Source organism: Vulpes vulpes, chromosome 11 (assembly GCF_048418805.1).
Source record: "Vulpes vulpes isolate BD-2025 chromosome 11, VulVul3, whole genome shotgun sequence".
In the NCBI taxonomy this organism is placed as follows: Eukaryota; Metazoa; Chordata; class Mammalia; order Carnivora; family Canidae; genus Vulpes; species Vulpes vulpes.
The window spans coordinates 99856218-99870933 of record NC_132790.1 but is presented as its reverse complement, the minus strand read 5'-3'; the positions used below and the strand labels follow the sequence as shown (position 1 = coordinate 99870933).

The 14716-nt window shown below is 48.1% G+C and overlaps 1 protein-coding gene across 5 annotated transcripts in view; it reads left to right on the top strand.

The window, feature by feature from the left end:
• PLCH1 (phospholipase C eta 1) overlaps positions 1-4237 on the top strand; it is a 200123-nt gene extending 195886 nt beyond the window's left edge. For 3 of the 5 annotated variants that reach the window (XM_072727221.1, XM_072727219.1, XM_072727217.1), the window contains one exon: positions 599-4237. In XM_072727221.1, coding sequence (XP_072583322.1) covers positions 599-2670 — 2072 coding nt within the window. In that variant the 3' untranslated portion in view covers positions 2671-4237. The remainder of the gene's footprint in view (positions 1-598) is intronic. The other 2 variants (XM_072727220.1, XM_072727218.1) reach the window with 1 other exon arrangement.
• Positions 4238-14716: the final 10479 nt, after the last annotated feature.

The following is a 14716-nucleotide window of genomic DNA, read 5'->3' as shown; positions in this document are numbered from 1 at the left end:
GTGGCATAGAACTGGTGACCAACTCTTAATTTTCACATCTCAAAGTCAATAGCTTTTGGTATTTTAATACATTTATCGCCCCTTCCAATCTGCTTTAGAAACTGATTGAATTAGTTCTTTTGCCTTTTTTTTTTTTTTAAGTAATATGATTTGTGGTTTTTTTTACTAATACATGTGTAACTTTGAAAGTTTATAGTATCTTGCTTACAGGTACCACAGTACTTTGTTTAACAGAACTGTCTTGTTCTATTTTTATTGCCATGCTTCTGTGTAGTACAAATCTGAATAGGAAACAACTTAAGGTAATCCTCACTGTAAAAGTATGGTAACTCATTGACATTTTTTTTTGACAATGAATATTACATCCTCAGCTGATGTAATAGACGCCCAAAGGGAAGCTTCAGTGAAATTCCTATCAATATATTTCGCCATCCACTCATCACACAGACACTCTGTTGCAAACCTCTGCGATCCATAACTGTCACAACGTTAACAGACCTACATTCTCCATTTGTCTGTCTGAAGACAAAACATGAGTGTCTGCAGGTTCTGCAAAAGAGTGATGCGCGTTACCTAACGTGTTGTTTGTTTCATTCAGCAGACGATAAGGATGGAAGAAGAAAAGGGAAGGCAAGTATAAAAGACCAACACTTTCCAAATTTCAACAAAAAGTTATCCTCTTCCTCTAGCGCTCTCCTCCACAAAGACCCCCGCCCAGGGGGCTCCGCTGTTTCTGTCGCCAGCGCATCCTGCGCATCCGTCCCCGGGGAACAGCTGGGAGCCCCGGGCCTCGGGGGCGGGAGAACCAGATCACCTGCGCCAGGTGGCTGCCAGGAGCAGGAGTGTCCCCGCAAACCCCGCTCCCCAAGGCAGCATCTGGCTCCGGAACCCGCACTTACCGCAGCGCAAGGTGGTGTGAGCATCCAGGCACCTGCGCGCGCTGGAGGCTCGGGGGAGGACAGAAGCCCTCGGTCAGGAAGCAGGTTTTCTCCAAGCCACCTGGAGGGCAGGGACCTGGAGGGCAGGGACCTGGAGGGCGGCTGGGTGACGGGCCGAGCCGCAGCGTCCCTCTCTCTGTCCGACGTGTCTCTGCTGTGTGCTGAGCGCCCCGACTCGCGCTCCTCGGCCGGTCTGCAGGACAGCGACGTCTCGCATCCTCCTGACACTGTCCCTCCCGCTGCCGAGGGCGACCCGGGCAGCTCCATCTCGGCGCTGATCGGCCCGTGCGAGGAGGCCGGGGGCCCGGGGGGCCTCGCAGCGGCTGCTCCCCCGCACGGCACCCGCGTGGTGGCAGGTCACCCTCCCCTGCCCGCGCTGGACCCCGAGCCGGCCGTGGAGCCCGACGCTGCCGCGGCAAAATGCAAGCCCTGCCTCGCGCGCGCATCCCCCGCCCGGATGCCCAAGGGCCCCGAGGCCTCCGCGCACACGCTCCACCCGACCACCTGCGCCACGGCCCCCCCGCCGCCCCCGGAGGACCCGCTCGCCGCGGGCAACCACCGGCCCGGGGCCTCGGCCACGTGTCCCTGCCGGCCACCGCGAAGCCCCGGCGCCGGGCAGGTGCGAGGAGCGCCTGGGAGCCGCAGCCCCGCCCCAGCCCCCGCCCCCGCGGCCCCGCCAGCCGACCGCGCGCCCCGCTTCCATCCCGGAGACCACAGTGCCGTGGGGGCGGGGGACGCCGCAGGCCCCGCGCACCTGCCCGCACCTGCCGCTGAACGTCCCGGGGACGCCGCAGGCCCCCTGGCGGCTCCTCTGCAGCCCGGGCGCAGCCCGCACGCGCCGGACCCCGTCCCCGTCCCCGTGCCCGTCCCCGTCCCCGCAGCTCGGGGGAACGGCCGCTGCCCGGACACCCCGCAGCCCCGCGTCCCCGGAGCGCCGCACGGCGCCCCCGAAAGCACCTCCGGCCTCCCCTGTCCAGGTGCCGCCGCCCCCGCGCGCAGCCGCCGCTCGCCCCCCGATGCCCACGCCCGCCAGGCCCGCGTGCCCGCGCCCGCCCTCCAGCTGCCCAGCCCGTGCAAGTCCAAGAGCCTGGGCGACCTGACGTCCGAGGACATCGCCTGCAACTTCGAAAGCAAGTACCAGTGCATCAGCAGGAGCTTCGTGGCCACCGGCCTCCGCGACCAGAAGGCCGTGGCGCTGGCGGCCGCCGCGCTGGGGCCCATGGACGCCCTGACGGAGCAGCTGCGGAGGCTGGTGGCCCTGGACCAGGACGACGGCTGCCAGGTGCCCCGCGCCGAGCGCGACGCCAGCCCGCTGCCCTGGGCGCTGGTCCGGAAGCTGTCGTCCCGCAGCCAGAGCCGGGTGCGCAACATCGCCAGCCGGGCCCGGGAGAGGCAGGAGGCCGGCAAGCAGAGGGGCGCCAAGCCCGGCCCCGCGGCGGGGGTGGTCCTGCGCCACCGAGCCGCCCCGCCGCCCGCGGGGACCCGGCACTCCACGGGCTCCTACATCGCGGGCTTCCTGCGCGCGGGCGCCGAGGACCGCGGCATCCCCGAGGGCGCCTGCGCAGCGCTGCGGCCCGCGCCCGGAGACCACGCCCCCGGAGGCCCCGCGCCCGGAGACCACGCCCCCGGAGGCCACGCCCCCGCCGCCCGCCTCTGCTCCCACGGCTCCGTCCTGCACACCGAGCCCGGCGGCGACGACAAGCCCGAGATCTATTTTCTCTTGAGGCTCTGAAAGCCGCGAAGCTGCAGCTCTCCGCACTCCGCAGGTTACACGGCACCCGGCAGCGTCGTCCTCGAGCCCGGGAAGCGCGCCCTCGGCTCTGACCTGATTTCAAGATGTACTTCTGGACGCGTGGTTTGGCCTCCCTCCGCCTCCACGCGTCTCGCTGCGCATGCGTGTGTGCAGACCAGGGTGACCTGTCCCGCGTGCGTGTGATCTTTCTGCCGCCGGGGTGGCCCGAGGACCGCGGCATCCCCGAGGGCGCCTGCGCAGCGCCGCGCCACGCCCCCGCACGGAGGCCACGCCCCCGCACGGAGGCCACGCCCCCGCACGGAGGCCACGCCCCCGCACGGAGGCCACGCCCCCGCACGGAGGCCACGCCCCCCGGAGCCCGCTTCTGCTCCCCCGGCTCCGCCCTGCACACCCAGCCCAGCGGCGACGACAAGCCTGAGATCTATTTTATCTTGAGGCTCTGAATGCCGCGAAGCTGCAGTTTTTCGGAGTTTACAAGGCACCCCGTAGCGTTGTAAGCCCCAGAAGCGCGCCCTTGGCTCTGACCTGATTTCAAGATGTACTTCTAGACGCATAGTTTGGCCTCCCTTCCCCTCCACGAGTCTCGCTGCGCATGCGTGTGTGTGTGTGTGTGTGTGTGTAGACCAGGGTGACCTGTCCCGTGTGCGTGTGATCTTTCTGCTCCCAGGTGTAAACGCTCCCAGTAGGAAACGCGTGCATGCCCCAGATGCGAAGCTTCCAGCCGCCGCGCCCTCCTCTCTGTGCCCTCGGGTCACAGGCACAAATGTGCTCAGTTTTACCCTCTACCCGCGGAGGTCATCTAGGAGACCTTGCAAAGGACGGAGGGAGAAGTTCTTTATTTTAAAGCCATCATCATCACTCCTAGCTTCCCCCCTTCTTCGTTGAGAAGCTCTCGTGCATTTTTAGGACTCAGTTCAAAGAAAAATCAAAATAGTCCCCCTACGTTTTAAGAGTTCTCTATCCTGTGCAGAATAAGTCCAAAGGAGATTGGTGGCTGTCCCCCTCCCTCCTACCCCCCCCTCACACACACACCCTCTCATTTTCGAGTAGCCTGAGGATAAAGCAAACTTCTGTATATAAACACAAAATTGTTTGTTTTACATAAATTTTGTTACATATTTTTGCTAATGGGCTTTGTATGTAACAAGAACACAGTTGCCAAGCTATTTGTTGTACTTTTGGATTTTCTGATTAAATTATAGACTGCGAATAATGGCTTTCAGAACGAGGGACCTCTGTCAAATACCGACAGTAATAGCACAGATTGAAAACATCCCCAAAGCTGTCAAGCAAAAAAAAGAAAAAAAAAAAGAGAGAAAAAGAAATTTCTCATAATGAAATCCAAGTAAACGGATAAATTAGAGGAAACCTTTTCCCTTCATGGAGCCAAGTAACTATATTTTAGTACCGACATACGTTATTTTCACTGTGAATCCATTTTTTTATTGCATGTTCAGATGTCCCTCTTTGCTTTTTTTGTAATATTAACTGCAATGATGTCCTTCTTGGAATTCATGGAAATATAATTAAAGCAGATTTTTAAGCACTTGGTGAACTTTTTTTTCAACTGACGTCATAGGATGACTGCTGGGTAAGGGACCCAGCACACTCAGAACGATTTCCTTTTTCATCTCTTCGCAGAGGAAGAGATGGGTTCTACAGCACTTTATGTCTCCAAGTGTTTTCATTATTCTTTAATGAATTTGTAAAGGTGACTTGAAAAGAAATCAAATGTAATTTTGTAAGGTGACTTGAAAAGAAATCAAATGTAATGAGTTTCTTTGCATTTTGTGTTGATATTGCTAGTTTAAAAATAATCCTGCCCAAATCCGGCCCGGGGGTGGGGGGAGCCAAAACGCTGTGTTTGGCAAGTCAGACTACTTGAAGCTTTGTTGTCTGGGGGAAGAGTGGGGAGGAAAGCAGTCAGATCCTGGTTACCTCCCGTACCCAGCTCTGTACTTTTCCCCAGGGCTGAGCATTTTCCTCTCTTTGGATGAACACTGGGCTGCTGGTTGGTGTAGGAGTGTAATGGTGGAAGGGAGAGGGACCCAATTTCATTCCCTTAGTGAACCTGAGAGATCTCTTTCTTCTTGGGGCTCCAGAACCCACAAAGTTCTATCCTTAGACCTTGCTTGTTTTTAAAGTATCCTCATCTTAAAAAAGATTGAAAGTAGTTGAAATTCATTTGCAGAGGGATAGAATTTTGCTGCCTTGTTAGGTGGAATCAGTATTCTTTTTTTTTTCTTTTAAGATTTTATTTATTCATTCATGAGAGACACACAGAGAGAGGCAGAGACACAGGCAGAGGGAGAAGGAGGCTCCTTGCGGGGAGCCCGATACAGGACTCGATCCCGGAATCCCAGGATAATGACCTGAGCCAAAAGCAAATGTTCAAGCACTGAGCCGCCGAGGCGTCCCAGAATCGATATTCCTTAACCAAAAATCCAAGAGTTTACATTTGGATGTCAGTCCTGTCTCAGAGTGATCTAGTAGTGACATAAATGGTTGATGCCACGTGATGGGTTATCAGACCAGCTCCCAGACACCATGTGCATCTGTTGCCCATTCTTCCACCGATAGAACTTAGGAAAACCGGCAAATGATTTCGTGATTAATATCTGGGGATTGCTAATAAAGAAGAGGAAGCAAGCTTTGAGTGTTCGGATTAGACTCCCGATCAGGGTTTCACTTGTTCAGAGGTTGGATCAGAGACTTATAAGTCACAAGGAAATCGCACAGCAAGTAAGATCTCAAGGAATATATTAACAGGTTTTCTAATTTTTCTTTTCTTTTGAGAGCTAGCAGGGAGCCCCCAGTCTCTGCAAAGTCTGCCTAGAGCAGGCCCTGTGAAGTGTGAGAGTTTTCCACTTGACTCCTTCCTTAGAGGCTAGATAGACGGTGCCAAGGCTGAGCAGCAACAGGTGGCTGAGAGAGTTGCCTGCTGCAGTAGCATATCCACAGGGGGTAGAAGTAAAGCTTCTTAATATTTACATTAAGCCATCGTGAATCCCTTTAGTGGATCTCCATCACGTGTGAAATAAAGTTCCGTGGCCTCGCATCCAAGGTCTTCCTTGATTTGCTGCCCTTGTCTGTTTCCATTACCTGGTCCTTAGAATGCTCTTTCCTCCTTTGCTCACTTCATTTTCCAAGATGTATCCTGGAGGATCTTTTCCTCTAGAGAGCTCTTTGCTGATTGTCATCTCCTTTTCCCTAGTTGTACCCAACCCGTTAAGAATTACCTAGATCTGTGTGTGTGGGGAGGGGGGGGCGGGGTGGTGGGCTTCAATTCCACTCCATTGTATCAATCTGTTCACATGTCTGTCTCTTCCACTAGACATGGACTTCTCTGAGGACAGGGATTGTGCCTTGTGCTCCTTTTCCTAGCTCAAGGCCTGATCGCTATTTCTATTGGGTAGATATTTGGTAAATTGGTGAATAAGAGAACTTGAGGAAAATGTGAGAGAAAGCATGTGTCTGATTACTTGATCCTGTGTTATAAGAGCATGTTTAGTTTTATAAGAAACCTGCAAATTGCCTTCTAAAGTGGCTGTACTATTTTGCATTCCCGCCAGTGACGAAGAAGAGTTCTTATTGCTCCACATCCTTTCCAGTATTATTATTTTTCTTCAGTATTGAGTTGGTTATTCTTGGCCTTTTGATTTTCATATGAGCTTTAGAATCAGTCTGTCAATGTCCACAAAATAAATTTTTGGGATTTTGATTGGATTGTGTCAAGTCTTTAGATCAAATTGGGAAAAACTGACATCTTGGCAATATTGAATCTTTCTGTGAACATGCAATATCTCTCCATTTATTTCATCCTCCTTCGATACCTTTCATCAGTTTTATACTTTTCCTCATATAGATCTTCTATATGTTATGTTAGGTTTATATCTAAACTTTTCATTTTGGAGGATGCTAATATAAATTGTGGTGTTTTTTTTAATGTCAAATTCCATATGTTCATTCCTGGTATAAGGAAAGCAGTTAACTTCTGTATATTAACCGTATCCTGCAAATTTGCTGTCATCACATGTTAGTTCCAAGAGGCCCTACCTCAGTTCTTTTAGATTTTCTAACATGGACAATCATGTCATAAAACAAAGAGTTTTATTTCTTCCTTTTGTATCTGATTATTTTTTATTTTATTCCTTTTATTGTTTCCTTTTTCTTGTCTTATTTCAATAGCTAGGACTTCCAGTACAATATTAAAAAGCAGTGGTTTGAGTGGGCATCCTTTCCTTGTTCCTTGTATTAGGAGGAGAGCTTTGATTTTCTCACCATTGTGATGTTAGCTGTTGGTTTTTTGTAGACGTTCTTTATCAAGTTGAAGATGTCCCCCAATAATATAGGGAACTATATATATATTCCCATTTTTCTGAGAGCTTTTATCATGCATAGGTGCTGGATTTTGTCAAATGCTTTTCTTGCATCTATTAATGTGACCATGTGATTTTCTTTAGCTTGTTGATGTGATAGATTACATTAATCGATTTTTGAATGTTGAATGTTGCATACCTGGTATAAATCCCACTTGATTATAGTGTATAATTCTTCTCATAACATTGTTGAATTCTATTTGCTGATATTCTGTCAAGGACTTTTACATCCATGCTCATGAGAGATATGAAGTGAGATATTAGTCTATATAGTTTTCAAATGTCTTGTCTGGTTTTGGTGTCAGAGTAATACTGGCCTCATAGAATGAGTCAGGAAATATTCCCTCTACTTCTACCTTCTAGAAGAGATTGTAGAGAATTGGTATAATTTCCTTCTTAAATGTTAGGTAGAATTCACCAATGAACCCATCTGGGCCTGGTGTTTTGTGTTTTGGAAAGTTATTCATTATTGGCTCAATTTCTTTTTCTTTAAAGATTTTTATTGATTTATTTGAGAGAGAACATGTGCATGTGCATGGGTGGGGGAGGGCAGAGGGAGAAAGAGAGGTAGACACCCCACTGAGCAGAGAGCCCTACATATGGCTTGATCCCAGGATGCCAGGATCATGACCTGAGCCACCCAGGTGCCCCTATTGTTTCAATTTCTTTAATGAATATAGATTTTTCTTTTGATTCATAGGTTATTTAGAAGTGTGGTGTTTAATTTGCAAGGATTGGGGATTTTCCAACTGCTGATTTCTAGTTTAATTCCATTGTGGTTTTTAGAGCAGACATTATATGATATTTATTCTTTAAAATTAAGATGTGTTTTATGGTTCAGAATGTGGTCTGTCTCCATGAACTCTGTTGGGAGCTTGAGCAGAATGTGTAATCTCTTTTGTTTTTGGATGAAGTAATCAGTGAACGTCATTTATATCCAGTTGATTCATGATGTTGTTGAGCTCAACTATGTTCTTATTGGTTTTCTTCCTATTGTCTCTGTCCATGACTGATAGGCAAGCATGAAAGTCTCTAACTATGATAGCGCATTCATCTGTTTCGTTTTCTTTCCTCGTGTGCTCACTCTGATGCTCTGTTGTTAGGTGTGTACACATTAAGGATTATTAACATCTTCTTGGGGAACCCACTGCTTTATCATTATGCAATGTCTGTCTTTATCCCTGATAACTTTTCTTGCTTTGAGTCTTCTCTATCCGAAACTAATATAGCTATTTTCGCTTTTTAAAAGATTAGTGTAAGCATGGTATATCTTTCTCTATTCCTTTGCTTAGATCTATATGTGTTTTTATATTTATAGTGGATTTTCTTGGAGACAACATATAGGTGGGTCTTTTTTTTTTTTTTTTAAATATACTATGGCAATGTCTTTTAATTGGCTCACTTAGATCATTGAGGCTTAAAATAATTATTGGTATAGTTGCATTAATATTTACCATGTTTGCAGCCTTGGTGGCTCAGCGGTTTAGCGCCACCTTCAGCCCAGGGCGTGATCCTGGAGACCCGGGATCGAGTCCCACGTCGGGCTCCCTGGATGGAGCCTGCTTCTCCCTCTGCCTGTGTCTCTGCCTCTCTCTCTCTCTCTGTGTCTCATGAATAAATAAATAAAATCTTTAAAAAACAAATCTACTATGTTTGTTACTGTTTTCTACTTGCTGCCCTTACACTTTTTTCCTATTTCTGTCTTTCACACTTTTTTTTTTTTTGCCTTTCATGGTTTTAGTTGAACATTTTATATTATTCCATTTTACCTTTTTTACTTTTTTCAATGGCTGCCCTAGAATTATCAGTATAAATATACACCTATTCCATTTTCAGGTAATACTATATTTCACAGGTAATGTGAGTACTTTATAATAGCAAAACAATTCTACTTCCTTGCTCCTGTCTCTGGTATTGTTGTTGTCATTCATTCCACTTATAGATAAGCATACAGAAGCCCATATACATACATAATATACACACATACACAAACGCATACATAATTGAAAACATTGTGGCTATTATTTTGAACAAACTTGTTAGATGAACTAAGAATAAGGAATGAAAGTTTTTACTTTATCTTCACTTATTCTCTGATACATTCCTTTTCTTTATGTAGATCTGAGTTTCTGACCTATATCATTTTTCTTTTATCTGAAGAATTTAACATTTCTTGCAAGTTAGGGCCACTGGTAAGAAATTCCCTAAGTTTGTTTGTCTGAGAAAGTCTTTATTTCTTCACTTTTGAAGGATAATTTGCAGGGCACAGAATTCTAGTTTGAATTCTCACTCAATACTTTAAATATTTCATTCCACTCTCTTTTTGCTTGTAAGGCTTCTGGGGAGAAGTTGGATGTAATTCTTATTCTTATGTTTGTTCCTTTATAAGTAGGTGATTTTCCCCCTCTGGCTTCTTTCAAGATTTTTCCTTTATATTTGATTTTCTGCAGTTCTGAAAGCCAAGGTGTAGTTTGTTTGTCTGACATTTATCCTGCTTGGTGTCCTCTGTGCTTCCTGAGTCTGTGGCATCTGACATTTAATATGGGGAAATGCTGTCATCATTGTTTCAAATGTTTCTTTTGTTCTTTTCTCCTTTTCTTTTCCTTCTAATATTTTCCTTAGTGTATATTACACCTTTTATAATTGTCCTACAGCTTTTGGATATTCTCTGCTGTTTTTTGGTTTTGGTTTTGAATCTTTGTTCTTTTTCCAGTTTTTTAAATTTCTATTGTCAAATTTTTAAGCTCAAAAGATGGGCTTTGATGAGCCCATCAAAGGTATTTCTTGATCTCCAGTATTTCCCTTTGATTCTTTCTTAGAATTTCCAACTTTCTGCTTATATGTTCTTATTCTGTTTTGGCATGTTGCCTACTTTTCCCATTAAAGCTGTTAGCATATTAATTAATTTTTTTTTCAAATCCCTCTTCCACTAATTCCACTAATTCCTGTCATAACTGACTCTGGTTCTGATGCTTGCTTACGTCTCTTCAGACAGTATTTTTTGCCTTTTAATATGCCTTATAATTTTTGGTTGAAAGGTAGATATGACATAGTGGATGAAAGGAACTGCAATGTATAGGTCTTTAGTCATATTATGGTAATGTGTGTGGGGGTGTGGTTATCACTCTATAGTCCTGTGATTAGGTCTCTGGTTTTTGGTGAGCCTGTGCCCTGGACAGTGAACTTCATCATCACTTCTCAATATTCCTGCACCCTCCCTTAGGTGGGACAGGATGGTTAGGTGGGGCTGGTGTTGAGTGTTTCCCTCCCCCCTGGTTGGTTAGGTTCTAATAAAACCCCAGCAGGTTAAGTTCAGGTAAAATAGTTTTTCTTGGGATCCTTGGGTGGCGCAGCGGTTTGGCGCCTGCCTTTGGCCCAGGGCGCGATCCTGGAGACCCGGGATCGAATCCCACGTTGGGCTCCCGGTGCATGGAGCCTGCTTCTCCCTCTGCCTATGTCTCTGCCCCTCTCTCTCTCTCTCTGTGTGACTATCATAAATAAATAAATAAAATAGTTTTTCTTAAGGGCAGCCTTGTTAAGAAGAATAGAACATTCTGAAATATTTACCCTTCCACAGCTGGAAGCTTGAGGGGACTTTTCTTCAATATTCCTGGTAGAGCTCCTGGAGGTGAGACTCAAAAGTGTGGGACCCTCCTATGACAGGGTCTCTCTAGAGTTTTTTTTTTTTTAAGATATTTATTTATTGATTTATTGATTTATTGATTTATTTATTTGAGATTGAGCGAGTGAGCATGAGTGGGGGAGGGGCAGAGAGAGAGGGAGAAGCCGACTCTCCACTGAGCAAGGAGCGGAAGGCGGGGCTCTATCTTGGGACTCTAGGATCATGACCTGAGCCAAAAGCAGATGCTTAACCAACTGAGCCACCCAGGTGTCCCCACTTAGAGTTTTTAACTTTCAGATCTGTCCAGGTCAAACCTTCAGTAATTCATCGAGAACAGCTCAGGTTTTCCCCTGGAGGTGTCTACTTACTGGTTTCTGTCCTGGTAAGTTGTGCTTTTGTGCGTCAATCCCAGCGTCCACACTGATATCAAGAAGCCCTGGACTATGCTGGGATCTTACACCATCAACATTGCCCCAAAGAAGCCAGCCAACGTGGGCTCTCGGTGATGTTGGCACCCCCGTCATTGGTACCTTTCTTAGTGAAGGGAGTGTCCCCTAGGCCCTCTTGGAGAATGTACTCAAGTAGCGGGTTTGCATGTCTTTATTCTAAAATTCTCCTTTTCCTAAGACTTCTGAGCCCTTGCTCATTACTCTGTCAAGTAAGTTCCAACAATCCCACTTTGATTTAGCCACTGTGAATGCAGGCTGTCAGGTGTCATCCCAGCTACCTGTTAGGACTGGTAGACATTACGTCGTATCAGGACATAATTAAGATTTGCTAGACATTAAATTTTGAGTTATGGGTGAGTTGTCCATTTCAACACGTTCTCTCCTGACCAGACTCCCCTGTTCTAACACCCTCAAGATCTACCCCTCTGGGTGTTTCTCGGGTCTTACCACCTGCCTCAGAGCCATCTGTGGCTTTCAAGGAATGCCTTAAAATGACAATTAGCTGCCCTGCACCTATCAAGGATTTCGATGCCACTGTAAGTCGTGAACTGCAAAAGTCCTATGATCATGCCACCTCTATATGGATGAGTTGCGACAGCAACTTGATATCCCAAAGCTCACCGTCAACCTCCGCTATATCCCGATCAACCACAAGTGAGAACATGAGCGATTCTGAGGCCACAGCTTGCCAGCTGTTACTGTAACCTGCTCTTGGCTCCAGTTGTCTCAGGCCGGGCTTTCTCAAAGAAGAGTCTGAGGGTATAGTTTGTGCTAATGTTCGGTTGCGGCGCAGTCCCAGGGAAGCAAGAGTAAGGGCGGAAGGGGAAGAGGCAAGGAAGGAGGGAGAGAAACCACAAGGAATAGAGCCACGCTGGCCATGGCTTCCGAACAAAAGTAGCTGGTGGCCCAGTCTTGGAGAGAAGCCAAATAAAATGACTGCATTTCAGAACAGTCCATTCGAGGAAGGAATGACGGAATCTCTGACTCCTTTCTACCTCTTGCCTTTCACTGCTGCAACCTTCTTCCTTAGGGTGTGAACTTTCACACCTTTCAGATGCGTTACCCGGCGAAGACAGGCGCCTTCTGGCAAGTGTTTGGACACGGTGAGCTCTCCCTCTTAGAGCCATGTGGAGACTTCCCCGTCGGTGGTGGCGGCAGCAGTGGCCACAGCAGTGAGGATGGAGAACTGGGTCAGGTGTGATGCAGCCGGTCCCGTGGTGGTGGTGGCAGGGCCAGGCAGGCCCAGGCAGGCCCAGCTCAGCCAGTTAGCACGTTTGTCAGGCCAATTAAACGTAGCTCCAAGGCCTGTTGAGAAGCAGTTCCAATGCTGAGACCTAGAAATTAAAGTTATGTCTCTATTTAGCCAAACTCTTTAAGCTCATGAAATAAATACAAAATATTTTGTAAAGCATACATGTAAATAGGGAATATTAACATAATGTGCAGTGAAGCTTACAGACGTGGAGTAAGTGGGAGGCACAGAAAGGGGCACTCGTGGGGCCTGGCCAGGGATGGCTTCTTGGAGACCAAAGCAGCTCCATGGTCGGGCAGCCCAGCTCGGGGCCCTGCTCTCAGAAGCGCCCGTGCTGCGGGTGATGCTGGATGGGCCCCGTTGGGAATCCGTCGTAGGTTTAAAGCGAAGCCCAGTGGGACAATGCAGCAAGCACCAGGGACCTAGAGCGTCAGCTCCGTGCAGTCCCTCCATCCGCTGCTTCCTTGTCTCCTTGGGAGGGCTCTCAGCGGCCCATTCTCAGTCGGCTGAAGTTCGAGGCAGAGCAAACTGGGCAGGGGGAGGCCTACGTACTGCCGTTTCCCTTCATCCCCAGCAGACGCAGAGAGGGCCCTGGGGTTCCGTGGGGTAGGGCAAGGAGGCAGTGCCCCCACCCTGCTCGGGCTGTGTCAGGGGCCTGTTGGGCAGGCGGCTTAGTGGGGCCTCTCTCCCACCCTCACCTGAGGCATCAAGTGTGTCCCTGTGCAGAGGCCGCAGTCCCTGGGGTTGGGTGGCCAGCTGCCTGGTGGGTAGGTGGACTTCACCCACATTCTCACTTAGCACCAGGCCCAGAAAATTACTGATCAGCTCGGCCTGGAGGCGATCATGCGAGAGCTGACTCTTGAAGGATAAATAGGAATGTTCTTGGTGAAAAGGGGAGGAGAAGGAGCTGAGAGGATCTCCTAGAAGGAGGGAAAAACATGAACAGATGGAAGCATAAAATTACACATTATGGGCAGACAATGCTTGTGTGTGTGTGTCTTGAACAACTCGGTGGATGGCGATTCCATCCCCTTAGATGGGGCACAGGGGGTATGGGTCGATCCGGGGAGAGTTCCCTGTTGGCCATGATAATTTGATTTCTAGTAGACATTTATGTGGAGACGCAAGTTGACAGAGTCTGTAGTGTCCGGCAGAGGCCAGGGCCGGATCCAGGTTTGGGAATCTCCAGCACAGGTAGCTGAAAGCTGTGGGATCAGGTGAGGCTGCGCAGGAAGAGGATGTAGACAGAACAGAGAGGGGGATGCGGGACGTCCTCATTCTAGGCGATGAGCAAAAGAGGAAGATCCAGTTCAGAAGGAAGAAACCACCCACGTGTTGTGGAAGAAAAAATAAACGTGTTTTAAGAAGGAGGTCTCCACGTAGTTTAAAAAGTTGTAAGTAAATACTGGGAGGTATTTCATGTAAACATGTAGATTTTCCAGCCTCTCTCGAATAATCAGCAGGACTGACAACGCTTGGGCCCGCGTTCTGCGCGGCAAGAAGCACTTGCAGGCACACAGCCTGGTGCCCGCGGGTCGACGTGCGCTGAGTAGCTTCCTGCCCACCTGCACCCCATGCCCTCCCCTCTCTGATCTTAGGGCCGGTGGGTCCGCATTTACCATCGTGCTTACCTTGTTAGGTATCCCGCAGGACAGAGCTGTTTCTCTGCACTCGGCTCTCCATCAAAGCCAGGCAAATAAAGATCACCCCAAAGTGCTGGGTGTTTAAAGGCAAAAGTGGAGAGAGCGTGTTTCGTTGTGGAAGCGATGCCTAGACTGTGCATTTAATAATAATAATAATAATAATAATAATAATTTTTGAACTTTTCGTTTTGAGATCATTTAAGACTCACAAAACAGTGGCAAAAATAACACAAAGAATTCCTGCATACCCTCCATTTAATAAGGGAGCAAACCTCTTCAAAAGGAACAGCTCTGCCTGTTTTACTTGGTTACAATCCGTTAGCTCCTTGGCTTCTGTAGGCTTTTCAGTTGACCCTCCTCTAAAGTCATTCGCAAATTCTCCCAGAACCAATATTAGTCAAATGCTTTCATCACGTTATTTTTTTTTCCCTATTCAATTAACCTTAGTGAGTCCTGACTGTTGGTGTCCACATTTTCTGAACACAGAGTTTATGAAGTGGTTGAGGAGGTTTTTCAAATCTCAACTCACACTTAGAATTTGTCCACCGTCCGCCACTGACCGTCCTCCCGGATGCCAATTTGGAGCCAAAGCAGTGCCTGTGACAAGGCCTGCTGTCACCAGCTCAAATCAAACTCTACCCGAAAGACCATTTTCTCACCATTCCATGCTCAGGAGACCA